The sequence below is a fragment of the Bactrocera dorsalis genome, chromosome 5 (assembly GCF_023373825.1).
Source record: "Bactrocera dorsalis isolate Fly_Bdor chromosome 5, ASM2337382v1, whole genome shotgun sequence".
Classification (NCBI taxonomy): domain Eukaryota; kingdom Metazoa; phylum Arthropoda; class Insecta; order Diptera; family Tephritidae; genus Bactrocera; species Bactrocera dorsalis.
In genome coordinates, this window is record NC_064307.1 from 53,956,460 (window position 1) to 53,969,375 (window position 12,916).

The window sequence follows — 12,916 nt, forward strand, 5'->3', positions numbered from 1 at the left end:
AAGTAAACTAGCAAGAGTAAATTCGTAACAATATTATTCCGTGACTCGCAAAAATCTGCGTCGATATGTATGCAAGCTCATACATATGCATACATATTTACGCTAGTTTGTAGGCGAAGCTGTTACAGCGGCAAGGGAAGCGGTCAATAGGCGGCCATTCGTTTATTTTTTTCGGCACAGCTTGGATTTTCTATCATCACACAAGTGCTGAACACATTGAGTGCGACAGACTGTTCTGTCAAATATTAGAATACACACGTTCTTAGGGACACAGTTATTGAGGCAGCTGCACAACTACATAACTGTGTCCATAAGAATGTGTGTATTTTAATATTTGACAGAACAGTCTGTCGCACTCAATGTGTTCAGCACTTGACTCTTTGGCAAAACGCCAGTTTCGGCCATTGGTTGATCTTGACAACGGAGATGCGAAAGATGCGTGCGACTACATACATATTTGGCTGCCATATTGACTTGTGACGCTGCTGATGCTATTTGAAACGATTGTTGTTTTTGTAAAGCAATGTTTGTAGTTTTTGTGGGTGACATATCTACATGTGAACGCATATATGTAAGTATGTACATATGTTGTATGTGTGCCAATGTATGTACATATGAGCAGCGCGCACATGTTATTATTGATAAGTGATTATATGATTAGAAGAAGATTATATGATTTGAATTCGCGAAAGCGAACATAAACACTCTATCTTTGTTAATGTGAAAATAAAGCCTATTTTATAATTATTTTTTGAATATATCAAATCATACTTATATGTATACTTCATAACATACATATGTATGTATGTATATAACAAACTATCATAATATTATTAAAAAAATGAAATATATTACTATTGTGACAAACGTACATTAATCGTAAATTTTACCATTAAAAACTTACATACATATATGCACATGTATCTTAACCATATGTATGTATTTATGTTCGCTTTCGCGAATTCAAATCATATAATCACATGTATGTATTTATATTGCCCTACATTGGTTCTCTTTTATTTACATTTACATGTTATTCTCATAGACTCTAAAAACCCCTCAATCGCTGTTAAATGTGGTGAAACTCGCTCATAATTTGTCTGTGGTGAGACTCTTCCATCTCTGCCGAGTTAGCCAAAAATATTTTTACGTTATTCGCGCCGTGAACCTTCTCTATATTAAACGTTCTCTGTCTATACTTTACGTTCTCTGGTTATATGTATATGCACCCTTTCATTGCTCTAAAAGTAGCTAACGGTTTCTGCCTCTCTTTATTCTGTTCGCAGAATACGATCAGACCTCACTCAGTAACAGTTTCTCTTGTCCTGTTACTATGCTTATTTGCACATTTACTTTCTATAGTACCGTAATATATGCCAGAGCCGCTCAAAATAATACGCAATTTATTTACCAACGCATACAATCACACATTTGATATCTGCCAGCGTATGATTGTGTGCGCGCGCTTGCTTAGTACACTGAGTGAAATCGTGCTATTTGGTTATTTTGTTATTAAAAATTTAGAAAAAAATAAAAAATTATGGTTTTTGATTAAAAAAGCAATTAAGAAAAACAATAATTTTAAGTTAATTTTTTTTAACTTTCCATGATTTTTTCCATATCGACTTCAAGATCGTAAGTTTTGATTCTCATTAAGTCCTCTATATGCTTATTCGAAACTGAATTCCTGTGTTTCGAGTGTATTTTTGACGCTGGCAGAATTGGCGTCATAGCGTACATGCTTCGACTGCATTTGCTTGCCTATACTCGGAGTATAGGCATGAAAAATTGCGCATTATTTTGAGCGGCTCTGATATATGCCGCCAATGCGTCGCCTACTTCAAACAACGGTGTGGCACATACAGTTGCGCACAAAATATTAGCAGTCCGACATACGCATGTACACTGACACACAAAATACAAGTACTATCGCTCCGACATACATACATACATATACTTATTTATTTCTCTTCATATTCTCTGCTTGAGTATGTGAGAACTGTAAACAATGCTAACATTTCACCACGTGAATCCCATTGTTGTGAGGTGAATTCCGTGGTTCAAGCAAAGAACACAAAAAGACATATATATGTACTAGCTGACCCGGCGAACTTCGCCCCGCCCAATTTTTATTTTTTTTTGGAAGTCATAGACTCGTATAACTTTACCACAAATAATATAAACTTCAAACAACGCATTTTCATTTAATGTTTTTAATGTTTGTAGCGTCATCTACTGTAACATACCGCACTCAATACCGCTGTTAGCGCCACCAACTGGTGGATAGCTCTTTGCTAATAATAAACAAATAATTTGCAATAAATAAATAATGCGTCTATAAGGAGAGTTATAAACTATCCTATCTTTCAAGTTGGACCAAACTGCACACAGTGTTAAAAATTTCATTAAAATCGGTTCAGTAGTTTAGGAGTCCATCGCAAACAAACAACGTGACACGTGATTTTTATATATTAAGATATGTATGTCTTTATGTTCTCTGGCTTCACTTCCTTTTTCACATATGTACACGAGGAGTGCCGTGTCGCAGCGGAGAGAAAACAGGCTGCCTACCTTGCAACGTTACGATCGACCACAACACGTGCGGGATGGGATAGATACCGTGAGTTGAAGAGGGAAGCGAGAGGCATTTGTAGACAGAAAAAGAAAGAGGCCGAAATGCATGAGTACCGAGAGCTTGATAAGCTGGCCGACCGGGGTAATGCTCGAAAATTCTACGAAAAGATGCGGCGGATTACAGAAGGTTTCAAGACCGGAGCATACTCTTGTAGAACCCCCCAAGGTGATCTAGCCACCGATGCCCAGAGCATACTTAGATTATGGAGGGAACACTTCTCCAGCCTGCTGAATGGCAGTGAACGCACAACACCAGGAGAAGGCGAACCCGATACCCCAATCGATGACGATGGAGCAGACGTTCCATTGCCCGACCGTGAAGAAGTTCGAATAGCAACTACCCGCCTAAAGAACAACAAAGCGACGGCGGCCGATGGATTGCCGGCCGAGCTATTCAAACACGGCGGCGAAGAACTGATAAGGAGCATGCATCAGCTTCTTTATAAAATATGGTCGGATGAAAGCATGCCCAACGATTGGAATTTAAGTGTGCTCTGCCCAATCCATAAAAAAGGAGACCCCACAATCTGCGCCAACTACCGTGGGATAAGCCTCCTCAACATCGCGTACAAGGTTCTATCGAGCGTATTGTGTGAAAGATTAAAGCCCACCGTCAACAAACTGATTGGACCTTATCAGTGTGGCTTCAGACCTGGTAAATCAACAACCGACCAGATATTCACCATGCGTCAAATCTTGGAAAAGACCCGTGAAAGGAGAATCGACACTCACCACCTATTCGTCGATTTCAAAGCTGCTTTCGACAGCACGAAAAGGAGCTGCCTTTATGCCGCGATGTCTGAATTTGGTATCCCCGCAAAACTAATACGGCTGTGTAAACTGACGTTGAGCAACACGAAAAGCTCCGTAAGGATCGGGAAGGACCTCTCCGAGCCGTTCGATACCAAACGAGGTTTCAGACAATGCGATTCCCTATCGTGCGACTTTTTCAACCTGCTTTTGGAGAAAATAGTTCGAGCTGCAGAACTCAACATAGAAAGTACCATCTTCTACAAGAGTGTACAACTACTGGCGTATGCCGATGATATTGATATCATCGGCCTCAACACCCGCGCTGTTAGTTCTGCTTTCTCCAGACTGGACAAGGAGCAAAAGAAGTGGGTCTGGCAGTGAACGAGGGCAAGACGAAATATCTCCTGTCATCAAACAAACAGTCGTCGCACTCGCGACTTGGCACTCACGTCACTGTTGACAGTCATAACTTTCAAGTTGTAGAGAATTTCGTCTATTTAGGAACCAGCATTAACACCACCAACAATGTCAGCTTGGAAATCCAACGCAGGATTACTCTTGCCAACAGGTTCTACTTCGGACTGAGTAGGCAATTGAAAAGTAAAGTCCTCTCTCGACGAACAAAAGCCAAACTCTATAAGTCACTCATAATTCCCGTCCCGCTATGGTGCTTGGGCGATGACAACAACCGATGAGTCGACGTTGCGAGTTTTCGAGAGAAAAGTTCTGCGAAAGATTTATGGTCCTTTGCGCGTTGGCCACGGCGAATATCGCATTCGATGGAACGATGAGCTGTACGAGATACACGACGACATTGACATAGTTCAGCTAATTAAAAGACAGCGGCTCCGCTGGCTAGGTCATGTTGTCCGGATGGATGAAAACACTCCAGCTCTGAAAGTATTCGACGCAGTACCCGTCGCGGAAGCTGAGGAAGAGGAAGACCTCCACTCCGGTGGAAGCACCAAGTGGAGAAGGACCTGGCTTCGCTTGGAATATCCAATTGGCGCCACGTAGCGAAGAGAAGAAACGACTGACGCGCTGTTGTTGACTCGGCTATAATCGCGTAAGCGGTGTCTACGCCAGTAAAGAAGAAGAAGACATATGTAGTTTGCCCACATTTGTTTTTTCTTCAAAGGGTTTATTCCAGATTCAAACCATAGATATGAAGCACGATATGTTTAAAATACTACGCAAACTTTGTACGGCATTAGAGGTAATAAATGAGCAGACTTTTAATTTTATCAAGTTAATGTTTTATTTGAATAATTAATGCAAGTAAAGTAAAGAAGCAAGCATTTTAAAGATTTTTTATTGACCGTATATTTTAGTGCACGGGCTTCACTTTTTAGTGAAGCATCTTATGATAGACGACATTTTTTGTTTTATTATCAGATGCAAGAACAAATAATGCATATGGTATTCCGACCTGTGAACATGCCAGATATAATTGACAATGTGAAAAACAATGATTTTCTAGATTCTGAACACAAACTTTTAAGGACTGACCTTGTGATATGTTTATGGTTATGGCGAATGCAAGACGTATTGGAAATTGAATCGTTTAACAAGTTGAGGACGGCGCAGCTTAAGTAGTCAGTTTCATCTGGCGGTTCCTAGAATGGTAAATGGCTAAGGCAGATGTCAAAGTGCGCGCGAAGAACGAAGCGATAAAAATTTGATAAAGAATTTAACAAAAAATAGCCAGATGAAACTTTACCCACCTGTAGGTTACACGTCCTCAACATTTTAAACTCAAACGGCATGTCGGTTGAAATCATCGGGATCCTTGGAATGGTCATTGTCAATTGATTTGAAAGAATTCAGTGAACCTTTGATTTCATTCTGAACTATGAAGTTTAAATCATCTATATCTTTATTCTTAGCCGCAAAAATGGTTCGCTCACTAAACCATTCATTATTATAGTGGTTTTCAATGATGTTTAGAAATATTTTATTGAAGAGTTCATCTTTTGATGAGACAAAAAGAAGTTCTGTGGAAATGAGATAAATCCGCTAGATTCGTCGACAGGTATTTAACCATTACCGATAGTCATTCTATCGTTCAGTAATGTAACTCTCATGCTTGTTGTCAGTTGAAGCTTCTTCACATAGCGCAGGTATGGGCACATTTTTAGCCCGCAAAGTTAGCAAAGTGCGCACGGGGATAGATGAAGGGAATATCAGTTTACGAAGAGAAGGGCATAACAAGTTGAGAAAAGTTGCGAAAAAAAACAATTACATTCCTCCATAACTTGATGTTCATCGCAGAGTGGTTGCGGCCATGGATAAATTGATACGAAACTCTTTGATTCGAGAGAGCGCTGTCAAAGTCCACATTTTTTATAACATTTGCCAATGATGCCACTATGGAAGAAATGTGTTAGGGAATTTTTAGTAAATGTTTTGGGAGTTTGTAATTTCCACACCACCGCTGAGGTATACAAAAGGCGCGTTACCGAAGTTAGTTTTGCCTATATCACCCATATAGGTACAAAATAAAATCCCAACATTTATTAGTATTTACTATACTTTCTACTAGTATTACATTTATTTGTACTTATAATTTATAATTATAGTAATATTTACATCTACTACGCTACTCCAAACAACATATTGTTACAAAAAGTAGTATTAAGTTGTATTTGTATTGCTGTATGCATCCCTTATTATGAACAATAGTTGTAGGTATATGGAATAGCATTTGTCGAAACAATAGACGTCTGGCGCCGCACTGTCTGCTTGTCGAAACAATAGACATCTGGCGCCACAGCCGTCTGCTTGAACAATTGCAGAGTCTGGCGCCGCGGCTGTCTGCTTGTCTGCTTGCGTCTGGCGCCGTATAGCATTATGTTCTGGTAATTTCCAGACGCAATATTCTAGAAGGACACGTCGGCATCAGCGAGAAGTGCGTGGCTATATAAGCCGTGGCAACGCCAACGTAATCAATCAGTGCTAAGAGTAAACTGCTATAGTGTAGACGAGTTGTGAAATAAAGAGTTGTTGAATTAAATTAAACAGTGTTGATTTTATTTGTCAATCCAGAGATACGAACCTAACAAAGTAAACTAGCAAGCAGTAAATTCGTAACAATATTAAATTGGATCTATTAAATACTACAATACTATTTACTAAATTACATTACAATTCGCAAGTATGATATATTTTTTATCATGCAATAAATTGCATCTAAAACAATATCAAAATAGGCACAATTTATGAAAAAATATTTCTAAATTTCACTAAATAACTATATTTTTCTACTAATTAAAATTATTTACGAACCTGGATCCATCCTTCTCCTTGTTGGGGAAAAACCGTCGCGCTCCTACGCATCCAGCCACACACTTATTTTTAGTTCTCGGCATTTTCCTATAATACTGTTAAGAATTTACTGCTTGCTAGTTCACTTTGTTCGGTAGGTTCGTATCTCTGGATTGACAAATAAAACCAAAACTGTTTAATTTAATTCAACAACTCTTTATTTCACAACTCGTCTACACTATAGCAGTTTACTCTTAGCACTGATTGATTACGTTGGCGCTGCCACGGCTTATATAGCCACGCACTTCTCGCTGATGCCGACGTGTCCTTCTAGAATATCGCGTCTGGAAATTACCAGAACATACGGCTATACGGCGCCAGACGCAAGCAGACAGTCGCGGCGCCAGACTCAGCAATTGTTTAACTAGACAAGCAGACAGTGCGGCGCCAGATGTCTATTGTTTCGACAAGCAGACAGTCGTGGCGCCAGATGTCTACAACAAGACAAATGCTATTCCATATACCTACAGCTATTGTTCATAATCAGGGATGCATATAGTAATACAAATACAACTTAATACTACTTTTGTAACAATACGTTAGGAAAACATAATATATTTATATACATGTATTTACGATGGCTTTAATAATACACTTACCAACTTTATTTTTAGTAAAAACACTTATACACTGTATTTTTAATAAAAAAAAAACACTATATTTTCACAACACAATTACTTATGTACTCCACAATGAAAAATAACGAACTGATTTTGTCAGTTATTTTTAATGGGATTTTGTCTGGCAGTTCATTGTTTTGCTTGTCACCTGATTCGTAGCCCATGAACTTTCAGTGTTGCCATACCAAACCGTGAGATCATGGGCTCTCTCAGAAAGCGAAGAGAGGAGTTTCGGATCAATTTATCCATGATAATGCCACTGAGGGCTAATATGCCCATCCCTGCACGTTTTATATCACGTCCCACGGGACTTACATATATGTATGTACATGATATTGTTACGAATTTACTCTTGCTAGTTTACTTTGCTAGGTTCGTATCTCTGGATTGACAAATAAAATCAACACTGTTTAATTTAATTCAACAACTCTTTATTTCACAACTCGTCTACACTATAGCAGTTTACTCTTAGCACTGATTGATTACGTTGGCGCTGCCACGGCTTATATAGCCACGCACTTCTCGCTGATGCCGACGTGTCCTTCTAGAATATCGCGTCTGGAAATTACCAGAACATACGGCTATAGCCACGCACTTCTCGCTGATGCCGACGTGTCCTTCTAGAATATCGCGTCTGGAAATTACCAGAACATACGGCTATACGGCGCCAGACGCAAGCAGACAGTCGCGGCGCCAGACTCAGCAATTGTTTAACTAGACGAGCAGACAGTGTGGCGCCAGATGTCTACAACAAGACAAATGCTATTCCATATACCTACAGCTATTGTTCATAATCAGGGATGCATATAGTAATACAAATACAACTTAATACTACTTTTTGTAACACTGCCCTCCACTAAAGCCTAATCGTCCCGATTAGGCACAAATCCTCTTGAACCAAATGGGGCAAGCCTCTCCAAATGTACTACTTTCATTTTACATCGTGCTTTCCCATTTCTTTGTATGCGGTATACCACGTCATTAAGTCGTTTCATCACCATATAGGGTCCTTCCCAGGCTGTCTGCAATTTCGGGGACAAGCCTTTCTTTCGAAGTGGATTGTACAACAGGACCAGATCACCTTCTTCAAAACCTTTTGAATTTGCCGCTTGATCGAACCGGTCCTTCATCTTATTGCTCATCAGATGCGTATGCTGTCTTACCATTAGATGCAATTCATTCATTTCTTCCTTTAAGGCAGAACAATAATCTCCATCATTTCTTACAGCTGTAGGATTCGTTCCAAACTTAAGATCAGCAGGGAGTCGCAGATCAGATCCGAAAATAATCTTTGCTGGCGTGTAACCAGTTGTCTCGTGCTTCGCTGAACGATACGCCAGCAGGAACATCTGGATGCACTTGTCCCAATTCCGTTGATCTTTATCGACGATTTTCCGCAGATGTTCTTCGAGCGTTCGATTGAATCTCTCTACCATCCCATCTGATTGTGGGTGTAACGCTGTTGTCCGTGTCTTGTGGATGCCCAATAATGTACAGACTTCTTGGAAAATGGAAGATTCGAAATTCCTGCCTTGATCTGAGTGTAATTCGACGGGCACTCCGAACCTTGTTATCCAATTTTCTACAAACGCTTCGGCTACTGTCTTCGCTTCCTGGTTTGGTAAGGCATATACTTCTGGCCATTTACTGAAATAGTCCATGACAACCAGTAGATATTTGTTTCCGGCCGTACTGGTTGGGAACGGACCTGCAATATCCATTGCGACTCGTTCAAATGGTGATCCCACGTTGTACTGTTGTAGCCTACCGCGACTTTTGGCTTTAGGACCTTTAGCTGCCATGCACTCTACGCAATTACTTATCCATTCTGCTACGGAATCTCGACAACCGATCCAGTAGAACCGTTGTTTAATCTTCTCTATAGTTTTTGTAATTCCAAGGTGCCCTCCACTAGGTCCATTGTGATATTCTTTCAATACTTTTGGGATCATGGACTTCGGTACTATGATCAGCAGACGAGAATGTTTGCCATCTTCGCTTTCCCAGGTACGATGAAGGTATCCATTAACGAGGTTTATGCTGTTCCATTGGGCCCAATATGCTTTTGCAGTTGGACTCTCGCTACTTATTTGTTCCTTTGGTGGTCGTACCCCATTTTCTTTGGCCATTACCAGCTTTGCAAGATCAGGGTCCTCCAGCTGATTGATTCTGATGCGGTGAGGAGTCCAATCATCTTCAGGTTCTATATTCAGTAATCGCACGTCGATTATACCTTCTTTTCCTTCTGATTTGGAGCAATGTTTAAATTCCAGTGGACAAGGGCGATGTGATAATGCATCCGGATTTTTGTGGTGAATCCTCTTTCGGTGTTCTGTTGGTTGTTTCCATTTTGATGGGTTTACTTTTATCTTGCAATTTCGGGCAAAGTGACCCGCTTTTCTACAGTTGAAACATCTGCTTGTTGTATTTACTCGCTGTGCAGCAATTGTCTTCAGAGTCTTCAATATTTCTTCCATCAGCGCCGGTTGTTCCATTTCAATCCTTTGTACTTTGTGTGCTGGTTTACTTAGTAGGGAAGCTGTTTCCTGTGTGAGGGCGTGCGAAACCGTTTCAGCAAACGTTCTTTTTGGCATTGCATATGTGGCGCGTTTGGTGTCCACATCACGAATTCCATTTATGAAACATTGAATTTTTACCCTCTCAATGTAATCCACAGGTGCATCTGCATTTGCCAAATGAGCCAGTCGTTCTATTTCAGTTGCGAACTCTTGCAATGACTCGTTCATTTTCTGACCCCTATTTTGCAGTTCGATCTGGTATATTTGTTTCCGGTGCTCACTACCATATCGTCTTTCTATCGCACTCATCAATGCCTCATAGTTGTCCCGTTCACAGTCTGGAATAGTCTGAAGGATTTCTGCTGCCGGTCCTTTCAATGATACAAACAAGGACGCCACTTTGTCCGCTGCATTCCAGTTATTGGCCGTTGCTGTCTTTTCAAACTGAAGTTTGAAAATTTGAAATGGAATACTTCCATCGAATGTGGGTGCCTTCAATCTTTGATTATTTGTTGATGGTGCAGGGCCATGTAGTTGCAGTTCTCGCACACGATTACTTAATTGCAGAACTTCTGATTTTAAATTTTCTTCGCCATTTTTTAAAGTGCTTAATTCGTCTTCAAATTTTGAAAATTTCTCTTGCACTTGTTTTTGTAGTTGTGTAGTATTTTCCGTAATCTGTTGTGTAAGGCGAGACTCTAACTGTGATGTATTTTCAGCTATTTGCGTCATTTGCTGCGCCAAACGATTTTCTGTTTGCACTACATTTTCTGTTATTTGTGATATATTTTCAGCTATTTGCTGTGCCAGACGATTTTCTGTTTGCACTGCATTTTCTGCTATTTGTGATGTATTTTCAGCTATTATTTGCTTAATAGCCACTAACAGCATGTTCGTGTCTGCACTTGATGATGTTCGTTGTTCTTCTACTTTTTCTTCTACCTTTGTAGAAGTTTCTGGCCCATTAAATTCGAACTCGTCCACATTAATTCCATCCGCTTCCATTGCTTCACGTAATCGTGCCTGCAGATCCGCCTTTTGCCCGCTTATCGGCAAATTACGCTCCTCCAGTTCTTTTTTTAATTGCTGAATTCTCAATTCTCCGAATTTAACCATCTTGAATTTGGATTATTTGACAATCCCACTTCTGACACCAATTGTTACGAATTTACTCTTGCTAGTTTACTTTGCTAGGTTCGTATCTCTGGATTGACAAATAAAATCAACACTGTTTAATTTAATTCAACAACTCTTTATTTCACAACTCGTCTACACTATAGCAGTTTACTCTTAGCACTGATTGATTACGTTGGCGCTGCCACGGCTTATATAGCCACGCACTTCTCGCTGATGCCGACGTGTCCTTCTAGAATATCGCGTCTGGAAATTACCAGAACATACGGCTATAGCCACGCACTTCTCGCTGATGCCGACGTGTCCTTCTAGAATATCGCGTCTGGAAATTACCAGAACATACGGCTATACGGCGCCAGACGCAAGCAGACAGTCGCGGCGCCAGACTCAGCAATTGTTTAACTAGACGAGCAGACAGTGTGGCGCCAGATGTCTACAACAAGACAAATGCTATTCCATATACCTACAGCTATTGTTCATAATCAGGGATGCATATAGTAATACAAATACAACTTAATACTACTTTTTGTAACAATATGTATGTGGTTTTATTAGTTTTTTTAAGTAATAAAATATTCAAATAATTCTTGCAAACATGAATTTTAAACAAATGCTTATTATTTAAAATATAATTTTTGTCTTCATAAATTGTATTTCATTTTATTCTAAAGAGAAAAAAGTATCCTTTGTCCGTCCCCTGGTTCTAAGATACCTCCCCACTAATTTTAAGTCAAATCAGTTCAGCCGTTCTTGAGTTATAAATAGAGTAACTAACACGACTTTCTTTTATATTGTATATATAAACATATACATATGTATGTATGTAGATGTAGACAATTTCAAGTTGAGATCATTTATCTAGTTATATATGTATAGATATATCGCTCATTTGCTGCAACGTCGTCATAACTCAAAAAAATCGATTCGCCAGAAAACGCGTTTAAAGTTTTCAACTTACTACAACTTTACACGGTGACTCCAACCTCACACCTCTTCTCAAGCGGAGCATATAAGAGGTATTCATATGAATTTTTCACTCAATATGAAGTATGATATAACGAACAATTCTGCATTATTAACTCAAAAATCACGTTTTTTGAGTTATGACGACGTTGCAGCAAATGAGCGATATGTAGTTACGACGTGAAAACAAGAATACAACAAGGATCACATGTAGGTCTGTTTAACATATTTATTAATGATATTGGATCCAACTTCAATTCAGATTACCTGCGCTATGCTGATGATCTGAAAATTTTTAGAACGAAAAGATATAAGATGTCGGGCTGCATTACGAGAACCTGCGAGATTTTGCTGATCCTCGTTCGCTGCTTAGTGCCTGTTACTTACTTGACCAACCTATACTAGAATATGGATCGGTCATTTGATCTTGATACTCTGTTAAATTTTATTGAAAAGTACAAAAATCTCAACGCTCTAGTCGATATTCTCAGATCTCGCCGTCAAATTGATGATATATCCTTCTTCTATAAAGTTGTAAATGGACTTAATGATGACCATGAGATCCACAGTACTTTAAAATTTATATCTACTAACCTAACGTTGAGATCCAAACGCCTGCTTAATACCGCCAAATCGTCCACAAATTACGTCGTGAATGGACTGCACAATCACATCGCTAAACTAGAGAATTCACTACACAGCGACCTTGACTTCTAAGGGGTTCTTATTGTAACTTCATCTCTGACACGAATGGTAATCTGCTCATTTATCTTTAATTTCACGGCTGACTAACTAAGCTTTTGTTAACTCATACTTATTACTCAAATTTCATATAATAAATTTTTTTTTTAATACCACTATAAATATTATTTTTAAATAGATATTGCCTTTGATATGAATTAGACGACGCTTCTCTCCGACTGATAGATATTATAGTAGCTTTTCAATTTTTACATAAAGATTGTAAAT

At 39.2% G+C, this 12,916-nt stretch overlaps 2 protein-coding genes across 3 annotated transcripts in view; one reads left to right on the forward strand and one right to left on the reverse strand.

The window, feature by feature from the left end:
- Window positions 1–12,916, forward strand: part of LOC125778799 (uncharacterized) — a 209,016-nt gene that overhangs the window by 96,174 nt on the left and 99,926 nt on the right. The window lies entirely within an intron of this gene.
- Window positions 5,143–12,899, reverse strand: LOC125778892 (uncharacterized). The gene is made up of 3 exons (XM_049458506.1): window positions 12,542–12,899; window positions 9,103–12,471; window positions 5,143–5,357 (listed from the first exon to the last, which is right to left on the reverse strand). The coding sequence occupies exons 2-3, from the start codon at window positions 10,964–10,966 to the stop codon at window positions 5,143–5,145; spliced, it is 2,079 nt and encodes a 692-aa protein (XP_049314463.1). The 5' UTR covers window positions 10,967–12,471; window positions 12,542–12,899.